Raw genomic sequence first — 11,133 nt, forward strand, 5'->3', positions numbered from 1 at the left:
GTCAATATGAAAGTAGAGGACGTGGGACATTATATTACATTCCTTGGAAAAGTAGGTACTGGGAGTTTAGGGATACATCTTTACACTTGGGAGGTGTACTACAATATAGTGTCCAATAGTATCTATTGCATATAAGGGACGGATGCATCATGTGACTGTTAAATTCAAATTCGAGGATGACATTTAGTATGTGCCTTGTGTACCTTGGGATGTATTATGAGATGAATGTCAAAGGGTCACTACAATTGTTCAAATGTATTTTGCTGATTTAGATTTTCTTTTGAATTAGTTGATTGACATTTGCATACTACTAATCTGATGCTGCCATAAGTCAGCCTGTTGCAAGAGTGGGACTACTGGGTGCAGTAACCAAATTAACCACCTCACTCTCGCTCCCACACACAAAAAAAACAAAAGATAGCAAATCCTAAAAAGATAAATGCAGTTTATTGTAGGAATTACCAATAAGGGTGTTCACTGAAAGCGCTTGTATTCAGCCGACTCTGTTTATTCAAAGTAAAAATCCACAGGTAAATGATACGGAGGGTCCTCCTGCCATGGGCAGTAATAGGTGACTAAAGTCTGTTGTGATTTAAGGAGTGCTGCTGCATTTGCCCTGTTCAGTCAAGTGTCAGAGGATCACACCGCCCCACTGTCTTCAGGCTTAACCCCAGGTCCAATACTAACTAAACCAAGCCCTCAACCCCTTATCCAAGGCACATGTTAACTCCCCCTTTAAAGTGCATTGTTGCACAATAGATCACATGTACAGCAGGTGCTGTATACATATTTACCCATAATTTTACACTTTAGTTCATCATGTTCACAATGGCACTTTCTACATTATGTCACTTACAGCAACACAATAATATCAGATGCACAAGGGGGACTCCACAAGTAACCTCCAGTAGAGGATAGGTGCCAACATTTTGGTTTGGAACTGGTCCTTGGACTTGGGTATGTGTGTCTGTGACACCCTGTCGCTATGACAGCTCCACCTCCTGACAGGGTGGGATCACGTGCTGGTGTCTGACATGGAGGTCTCTAGCATCATGTCGCTTTCATACATGTCGCACTCCAGGGTTAGAGAGCGCCGCAGGGGCATCTCCAACGTCTTCTCCTGATTTGACAGCGGGGTGTCCAAGGACATGATGTTGCTGTCATCCAATAAGGGCGTGGCTCGGGGGTCACTGGCTTCTGATGACGGGTTCAGCATCTTCATCAACGCTGGGGTGTTCAAGTTCCCTCGCACCTTGTCCTTGATGTCTGTGCCTGGGTGGGAACAAATGACACCACGTTACACTACAATTCTAAGAAGGTTGAGTGATAACAGTTTGAACTAGAGGGCAGGGCACTCTGTAGAGTGCATAACTCCAACCTCCTACCGCCAACCTTTCTACAAAGTTCCCTGGTGTTACGTGTAGCCGTTTGTAAGTTAGGCGCCTTTTAGTGATTGGCCACGCCCCCTTTTGGCCAGTGGGTGTGGAAAGTTAATCAGTTCTAAGTTGGCTTTTCTACAAAGTTCTGTGCAAATCTGTTCATAACTTTTTGAGATATCCTGTGAGCAAACGGACAAATCGGGGCGAAAACATACCGTAAAAACACTCATTCACAATAATATTTCAAAGATGAAAGCAAGCTTATTGCTCTGAGACGGTGGAGTACAGCAGTAGCGATTCCCATACCTATATAGGCATCTGTGTCGCCAATGTACATCTCAATACAGTGTCCAAGCATCGTCACAGAAAATGTGTCGTCCCTTTTCAGTCCAAGTGCCTGCCAGAGACAATGGAAGCAAATCCGTTTAAAAAATGTTATAAAAAGAAGAATATTTGTGTACCTTGACCTAAACAAATGCATGCTACTACACAGATGATGCTCCAAAGTGGTTGCAGTCCAAATGATTGATTGACACCACAGTAACAGTATAGAGCAGCTCACAGAAAATGTTTCTTGAACTTTATGGGAGCCCACTGGGAACCCAAACCACCAAAATAAAAGTCATGCAATATATTGTGGACAATGTCACAAACTGTTTATTTTTATTTTTACTATGCAATATCTTTTTCTTTCTGTGCTTTGTTTCCATTGCATAAGTCTTCTGAAAGGCGGGTGTTGTTGTTTTCTGGCACTGGTCTACATTAAGAATACTCGTGTTTATTCAGCATGTTGCTTGGATTTTTTCCCCCCCAATATTTTATTTTCATTTTTCTATAGAACACAAACAAAACAAAACAGACACAAGAAAAGAAAAGAAAACAAACAAAAACAAACATACAACATAATGAACATTCAACATTACAGTGGTGCTACCAGCCATGTAAGGTGCTTAGGTGCATCATGTGTACTTGAGATCTCACGCAAGGGGTTTATAGGAAACCAGTCGGGCGAGTCACCCGTCGCCCCTAACATGTTGCTTAGATTCTAACATGTTGCTTAGATTCTAACATGTTGCTTGGATTCTAACATGTTGCTTGGATTCTAACATGTTGCTTGGATTCTAACACGTTGCTTGGATTCTAAGGAGAGGCTGAACCCTCCTCTTGCTTCTTTAGCACTTCCCACAGTCTCACCATCTAGGATTGTTAAAAGCAAAAACCAAACAAACAACCAAACAAACAAACAGACTGAGGAGGAAAGGAATGGTACCGTATGAAAGTAGTCGATAGCACTCTCAAAGTCGCCCATGAGGCTGTGTACGTATCCTATGGCAGAGTAGGTGGACGCATGCTGAGGTATTAACACCAGAGCCTGGCGATGGTACTCCAGAGCCTGTTCATACTTTCTGCAAGAAGAAACACCACAACACACAATCAAATACTGTACATGACTACCAATTAGTGAAATATCTTCCAGAGATGTTCGAGTACATCTCATATAATGAACCCAACACATTTGAGGGCCCTTAAACAAAGAAAAATCTAGCTGTATTGCATTTGTTTGCAAGTCAAGTCTGTTGATTTGTCATAAGCATGTCTGAGAGGACTTTACAGAGAATGTGTCTAGCTAGCTAGATCCAACTAAACACAAGCAATGGCCAACAAAATCATATAGGACAAGCATAGTGAAAAACACGGGGTGGGCAAGAGCAGATTTGAGCAAGACAAACAATGTACCTATTCTACCTCCTAACCTACCTGGCACCCCAACCTTAGACCTAAATGCACACAAGGAAAGACTCCCAAGAAAAAGCTTAGTAGGAAAACTTGGAAGAAACCTTGGGTGGGCTGAGGCAAACTCCACTGGGACAACTTAGCGTGCAACAGGTGCCAGGAATAACATTGACAGAGTCAGGGGCAACAATGAGAACAGAAAACAGAAAGACACTAAATGAGAGAGGCAGCATGCAGCGATAAGAAGGGGCTGAGGTCAGTGCTAAAACTCAGAGAAAGGAGGGCAGCAAACAAAGGAAGGACAGCATCTGAAAAAGGCCAGTGACACTTTCATCAAACCCAACAAACCAGATGAGGCAATCACCTTGTGTGGAAGATATGATGATCTCCTTTACATAAAAACGACCCAGACCTCAAAACAGCCACTTGTGCTGCAAACATTGTGCAAGCCCCTCTTCTATCTGCTGAGTGGAGGTGATGCATCATTCATTAAAGGAGCTTTGCATGAATTGTCAATGAGGGCCCTACTTAGGCAGAATGACTGGAACAGAAAACGTGTGCACATCTCTGAAAATAGTACTCTGTGCCGCAGGCAGGTCAAAGAAAAAGGTGTGGGGGGTGAACAAAATATAGGAGAGTGCACTCTAAGCCATCTTGTCTACACAATCCACTCAGGATAACAAGTCCCCTGTCCTTTAGTAGTACTAAATCTGTTACCTCAAAGAGAAGCTCTACCTGTTAACTCTGGCCTTAGAAGAGGAACATGAAAGCCACACCTTCATTTAGAAGAAAGGCAGAGCTGCATGTGCAAGCCATAATTCAATTGGGCCCATTCAGGACATTTTACACAAATAGCCAATGGTAAAGCCAAATGGGATGGACACTTACTTGAGTTTTCTACAGACATGACCCAAGTTGTTCAACAAAGGCTCCCATTTGTCCACCGTCACCTGAAAAAAAAATTAGCAAGAAGACCTACATTAAGCAAATCTTTTAGAAGTGTGGTCATATTCTGAAGGTGTCAGGTGTCATTTACACCAATATCAATATTTTTCCAAATCAGTGAATAAAATAAGCAGATACCTCATTCCCTATTGCTTTGATCTTCTCCATTGCATCAAGAAACAACTTCTCTGCCATCTTCCAGCTGAAATAGTAGATGTGAAAAACATTGATAATGCAACATCTGAAGAATTGTTTACCTAATAAACCAGATACAGGGAGTGCATAATTTGCATGCAGGCTCCTGTGTATTGCATTAATTAAATATGTGTACTTGCATGTTTTCCTCACTCAAGTCAGAGTGTGTGTGTGTGTGTGTGTGTGTGTGTGTGTGTGTGTGTGTGTGTGTGTGTGTGTGTGTGTGACTCACTCTCCATTTTGAAAGGCAACCACAGCCACTTCATGCATGACAAATGGGTCCTCAGGAGCAATACTCAGAGCCTGGCTGAAGAAGCGTTCTGCTAGCTTGGAGTTGTTGGTCAGACCGTACTCGAGGCCGATGTAGAGCATGGGTAAGTGACACCTGGGTGAGGGAGCACAGGTGAGCGACATCAGTGACATCAAATCAAATAGGGCCACCATCTGAATAAAGTTAATTGCTGTCACTGCATCGTCATTTCCATCTTTCCTTCACCCCGATGGAAACAAATTACTTTCTTATAGACTGTAATTTGTTGAAAGTTCAGATTAAGGACTGCCGAGGGTTTAAATAATGAGTAGTGGTTTCATAAAGGACATTCATAAAGGATTCAAATAAATACTAAAAACTTGCATAATAGTGTTTATCAAATATGAGTAAAACATGAGTACAGCCCAGTGCAACAATTTAACAGTAATATGACACATTTAAACATTATCTGTTGTTGAATGATCAACAAATAATTTATACTTCTATTAGAAAAACAATTATAACTTAGGCTTCTAAAGAAAAGCTTGCACTATTGTGGATCCCCAGGCTGGCGGTTCTCCACTGAGGTTCAGCACCAGGGACAGCGCCCATTTCTTGGTTTGCAGATTAATTTGGATGCCACCAGAACAGACCTGCAGTGGAAGGACTTGACAGATTGGACCAGACTACAGACTTGTAAGCTTGGCAATTGTCCTAGTATCTCCTCGTCTCTGATGCTTTGCCCTGTGTGTCTCCCCAGATCGTGTTTCTCCTGTGCACCTCTGACAAGATGAGAACCTCGGTCTGGAGAACATGTTATTCTCCAGACACCATGCCCGCCACCCCACATGTACATGCTCTCTCAGTTCATGCTCTTCTAGTTATAAAAGCGTCTTGATCTATCGATGCTTCTCTAAGGCAGTGGTTCTCAAAGTGTGGTCCGGGGGCCCCTAGGAGTCCGTGAGGTGCTTCCAGGGGGTCCCCAGCAAAAAAGGGAATAGTTTATTTTCACTATATTATCATCCATAAATAACACCATGACAGAAGTATTTGGTCATGGGTATTTTGGTCATGGGTTTCATCCACTTTCTGTAATAAAACATCTAAAAGGAAACTTTTTTTTTATCAGATGGGGTACCCTGGGACAAAATCTGATCAAATGGGGGTCCATGGTCTAATTCAGGGGTGCCCAAACTTTTTTTTAGGATGACAGCTACTTACAAAAAATAAGGATGAGAGCTACTTACAAAAAATAAAACTAGTCACGACCTACTTCTTTTGCCCTTGTCCCCCCGAAGTACATTTTAACAGTATTATATAATTTTTTTAACATGATTGAATAATGTTATATTGTATTAATGTTAAGTAGATTTAGTTTATGCATTAAAAATATTTGTATTTCTTTGGCGAGCTACTTATTGATGACCTGAGATCAACTGGGTAGCCCCAGTCTAATTTGTGTCAGTTTAAGGGTTATTGAAGTGAAAAAGTTTGAGAACCACTACTCTAGGTTAGGGGTTCTCAGCCACGACCCCAAAAACACTTTCTCTTCAGTTACACAGATATCGTGATGTATCGTAGGTTAAATGACTTCCAATATATCGATTATCGCAGAATCGCTGTATCGTGATAATATCGTTATCGAGGGCCAAGTATCGTGACCGTATCGTGAGTTACTCCACGATTCCCACCCCTATTGATAGGAATATATTAAGTTGAGCATGACGTTAAGTGTAAATAATGTACCTACCCTTTCATCAGTTGGGCAGCGGTGAAGTAGGCAGCCATGGCTTGGTCATGCTCACTCTCTACTGCGAACGAATGGCCATAGGCAATCCATGCGGGACCATATGTCCTTTCCAGAGTGGTGGCTTTACTGTAGGAGATATGTGATTCTCAATATGTGGTAATAATTATGGTTGAACCTGTATATAAACTGGAAGGTGGTCTGAAACAGGATGTATGTAAATACATACCTTAGGTATCGCCGTGCATGTTCATTCTTATGGCCAACCATGAGATAGTAGCATCCAACAGCAAACCATGATACCTGGTCAAACGTTTTTACTTGGTTAACAAATAGTGAAATTGGACAACACATGGAAAGGTGATATAGTGGGAAGTGGGAACACTTACTGGGTTGTTGGGGTACAAGTCTACAAGCCTGTGTGCGAGGTAAAACAGCTCTGTGAATGAAAAAAAAAAAAGGCTTAAAACAACAGAGCAAATTAAACAAATAAAACGTACACATGTTTGCAGAGTACTGTCATTTAGATCTCAGTATTAGTGTTGTTGAGGCATAGGCAACAATCAAAAGGCTTCACATGCTTAGTACGTGACTCATCTGTTAGTGTATTTTTTTTGTACCATTTGCTTTACTGAGCTCCACCAGGGTTCCTATGTGTACAGGTAAACAGTTGGCATGGAACGGGTCTTTCACCATCACCCTGAAACAAAGACAAAAGCCAACAATTAAGAGCTTCGTGGGTGGATGGATGGAATGCAATGACCTTTTCGTGGATTATTACACAGATTAATTCTCATCACAATGTGTTGCATGTTCAAGTCAAAGGAGCAAATAAAAGCCAGATATACCACTGATGAGTATGTTGATTGGGCATACTGAGCAGCTTTAGAGGGGTTCAATTAGTTGTGACAAATACACAAGCATCTGGTTTATAGATCAAATCATCATGACCTTGTGTTCAATGTAAAGCTCCACAGTGAAGTGATGCAATTTTGAAGAGAATTGTCATGACAACAACTGGTAAATAAGTCCCAGCCAGGTTGAAAATAATTAATCTTTTAAGATTTGTTGTATGATGCCATGTATACCACCACACTCGAAAAGCCTTTAAACCCTGGTTGCATATTTTTGGAGTAATGCACCCAATGCTGCAGACCAACTAAAACTATGGGGAAAAACTGAAAACACCTACATTGATGTGAGTTTGTAGCACATCTTGAAGTCACAGTTGTAATAATGTCTCTCAGCGAGAGACACCACTACATCCAAGTTGTCTTGAAGACCATTGACCATCTCTGGCACCACCAAGTCACTGGGCTTGTTATACTGGGGGGAGGAGAGGCGTGGGTGTGTGTGTGTGTGTGTGTGGGAAGGGGGGGAGGGCATGGGTGAGGATGGGGGGTTGGGGTAGAAAAGGTAAAAGTGAGTAGGAGTGACAGGTCATAAAACAAGGTCATGAAAAGGGCAGATGAAGAGGGATTAGAACAAAAACAGGACAGAATTCCCATTAGCATTTAAATTAACACTAACTGTAAACAAATGAACCCTGAAGCTCAGCGGCAACACTGGAGAGCACCGGCATATGTTGTCATGGTTACCATATGTTGCCATGGTTGTTGGCTCTCTTTTAGCTCAATAAAAAACACTGCTGAATATTTGGAAATGGGCCATCTTGGACAATAATGTTGATCTGTTCCTTAAACTAATACAGTACTGTGTTTTTAAGAAAGTTAGAAAAATAATAACAATAAATAAGTTTCTATGCTGACGCTTTGGCTAATTCTGGTGTTAAACATCTGTTTCAGTGATAAATATTGTCACATGTGCTGATGCTTTGGTTATTTCTGGTATAAGTCGATGCCAGCTGTAAATGTTGTTGCAAATTCCTATTTAAACTTTCATGTGATCTTTTCTATATGGTTCTTGACCTGTATTGGGTTGTTGTACCTTTAAGCACCAAGATGACTATTTTCTCTTTCCCTATTTGCATAATTGTGGAATTCTGATTGGATGGCCATCCAATGATGTAATCTTGCTGATTGTCTACATAAGGGCTGTCTTAGATTCACATGTCCTCTTACTCCCTGATGAAGGCTCCTGTGTGAGCAGAAACATGTTGGTGTTTTTTAATCTATAGCCATGTTTAAAATAAAGGCTTTTAAAAAAAATTCTACTACAAAGACCAGTGTTGCTGTGGGATTTTTTAAGGTTTGCTCTCTTCCACTCTCCACAAAGGTTTTTTTTTGCGGGAGACAAACTTTATTTTTCTATTAACAACAATAAATAAGTGTTTGTGATACCCATTTGCCAACTAAACACAGAGTCCCCGTACCTTCTTTAACTTATTCTCAAAGAGGAAATGTAGCAGCTCCTGCTCTTCCTCAGTGCACTGTTGCCCAAGAGGAAGGGAGTCCAGGAAGTCTTTTTCTATCAGGGCATGAACAACAATCAGAAACATATTGGCATTATAATACAACAGTTAATTAAATAACAAAAAGCATAAATCTGTGCCTAACACTGAAAGTTCCGCACACATCATTGCCACAGATCAGCCTCACCTTCCTGTGCAGTCAACATGTGGTGAGACGTTAAAAGGTCAAAGGCTTCAAAGCAGTACACATCCAGTTTCAAGGCCTCTTTGTAGCTGGAGGTGGCCAGCGGCCGGTTATCCATGGCATCATAGATCTTTCCCCGCAGCAGGCAGATTGAGCTGCTGATCTGAGATAGATCAGAGTGAGGGAATGGAGAAGTGAAAGACAGGAAAGGAGGGGAGGCAGAACCCCTGGTAAATATCCAAAACAGGCCCCATTATATTACCTTTTTATGCCAACCCATGTTGACATAAGAGACTTCCTATCATGCAGCCAGTTTTCCCCCCCACCACTTTATTCATGTTACGTAATATGAAAACCTTGAAAAGAAACACTGCAATTGTGCCACACGCACAAACAACATAATGGTAATTAATCCAACAACAGACTGATAGTCTACACTCCACAAATACTGTACTGTGCATTCTCAGATGGTGGGGGGGACGATGACACAAAAATGTGTTAAAAACAAAATAATCTGAGAATGTGCCGAAGTGTATGTTGGGACAATAACACTATAAATAAGAAGAATAAATTGATAAAGATGAGTGAGGGTGTGGGTAGATTGATTTGCACAGATTATGATACATTGGACTGCACCACATCATTGACTGGCTGTGATAAAATCAGAAAAGAGTATATTAAGCTAATTAAGATATCAAATCATGCATGCAATGTATGCCAGTGCTTCAGAGGCAGTCAGGGCTTACAGAGGCAGGGGACATGTCCCAATCCTTGGTTGATTCTGGTATCCCGTTGTCCTCCTTCCCACCCCTGTCCAGCAGCTTCTTACTGGCTGGCTCCTGCATGTCCAGGATATCCAAGGCTTGCTGGAACTCTTTGGCAGCATACTAGGAAAAAGGCCAGTCAGTAATGAATACATCTCAAGCATGACAGCCTAATTCATATATAGCTAAAAAAGGTTAATAGAGAGAGATTTGAGTATGATGTAATTGTGGATTTAAATGACTTACATGGCACCTAGCAGCAAGATATTGACAAGCTCCATACAACTGTGTGAGGAGACAGAGTGTTACTGCAGACTCTTAAACGTAACAGGTCATAAAAGCAGTTATTTGTAAAGTTGCTCATCAACAAAGTAATTATTTCAAATCCAAGCATCCTCTCCACTCAAACATGATCCCTTCATGCAAGCACAGGCCTTTGAACAACAAGTACGTTAGCCTGGACTTACCTTGTCGAGTTTGCGTGAGCGGAGGGCATGGGAGGCTCTGTGGTACTGAGAGGTCAGGTAAAGGCACTGAGCTAGCCAGTAGATGTCCTGTGGATCCTCTGTACATAACAGACGGTAGGCGTCAGCACTGACAGTCTTGCTGCGCTACAAATCTGCTGCTGCTGTCAATAACTGTGTTGTACATGCCAACCATCACCAATAATACATTCTTTAATTCAGCTATGCAGTGACAAATACGACAGTGACCAAAGAAGGATGCTTGCTTCAAACCACACCAAGACCATCTACCAGCAGATTGGTAAGTAAGCTACCACAATGGCTAGCGTCACAAAACAGCACTGCTCGCTCACTCACTCACCGTGGGAAAGGGATGCTATCTTGTCGGCCCAAAACAGAGCACTTTGATACTGTTGCTGTAAACACACAAACACAGACAGGAAGACAGTCACTCAATGCATCATTTAAGATTTGGCTGGTTTCCTGGACGAGTGATAACCTGACTCGGCAGGCAAACTAGGATGTTTAGTTACCGTTCATACCAGGCTTGCTAACCAGCTAGCTAACGTTACACAGAAACTCGGAAGCAAATCATTATTCTTACTTGATCAATGTAGTGCCGTACTCGCTTTCGAAGTCTATCGAGGTTCATTTTGATTTTTAGAAATGTCGCTTTGACTATCAAAAGTGTGTCATTCTTACACACAGAACGAATTAGTGTCCCGAAACTGTGCTCATTCGTGTTGGCTAACTAGCTAGCTCCGTAAAAATCAAATCCGCGGCTTCTTTCTGCAACGAGTGTTCTGCTAAATTGCGCCGTAGGGAAACTCTAACTGGATGGATAGTTCCGCTGCTCGAAAGTCGAAACTGGATGGACAGTTCCACTGCTCTATGCCGCCCCCCCCCCCTCACACACACACACACACACAGTGACACACGTGAGTAATTAAATGAAAATAAACAACACATTTTAATTTAATAACTATTTTTAATATGTATTATTTATTTCATTATTAACACAAGTACCATATATTACAAAAGCATCCTATACTTTCTCTATGAATGTCACATCATCTCAGTGCACACCCAGTACAAAGTAT

At 41.6% G+C, this 11,133-nt stretch overlaps 1 protein-coding gene across 2 annotated transcripts; it reads right to left on the reverse strand.

Moving 5' to 3' along the window:
* Positions 1–497: 497 nt before the first annotated feature.
* On the reverse strand, positions 498–10,802 carry cdc16 (cell division cycle 16 homolog). 2 transcript variants are annotated; one of them, XM_083638720.1, is made up of 18 exons: positions 10,638–10,802; positions 10,395–10,449; positions 10,037–10,134; positions 9,816–9,854; positions 9,552–9,692; positions 8,809–8,968; positions 8,583–8,677; positions 7,443–7,576; positions 6,871–6,950; positions 6,640–6,689; positions 6,480–6,553; positions 6,254–6,379; positions 4,486–4,638; positions 4,197–4,260; positions 4,002–4,063; positions 2,650–2,785; positions 1,686–1,776; positions 498–1,272 (listed from the first exon to the last, which is right to left on the reverse strand). In XM_083638720.1, exons 1-18 carry the CDS (start codon positions 10,683–10,685, stop codon positions 1,016–1,018), a joined length of 1,863 nt encoding a protein of 620 aa, XP_083494846.1. In that variant the 5' UTR covers positions 10,686–10,802; the 3' UTR covers positions 498–1,015. The 2 variants fall into 2 exon arrangements, with proteins under 2 accessions (XP_083494846.1, XP_083494847.1); XM_083638721.1 differs by having other exon boundaries at positions 8,809–8,963; positions 10,638–10,674.
* Positions 10,803–11,133: the final 331 nt, after the last annotated feature.

Source organism: Poromitra crassiceps, assembly GCF_964638095.1.
Source record: "Poromitra crassiceps genome assembly, chromosome: 6".
NCBI lineage: Eukaryota > Metazoa > Chordata > Actinopteri > Beryciformes > Melamphaidae > Poromitra > Poromitra crassiceps.

Coding starts and splice junctions, on each gene's coding strand:
- cdc16 (XM_083638720.1), bottom strand. CDS start 10,685: ATGAACCTCGATAGACTTCGAAAGCGAGTACGGCACTACATTGATCAA. Junction 4,639..6,253: donor GCTGCCCAACTGATGAAAGG/GTAGGTACATTA, acceptor TCCCTCACCCAG/GTGTCACTTACCCATGCTCT. Junction 1,777..2,649: donor CTATCGACTACTTTCATACG/GTACCATTCCTT, acceptor TGTCTCTGGCAG/GCACTTGGACTGAAAAGGGA.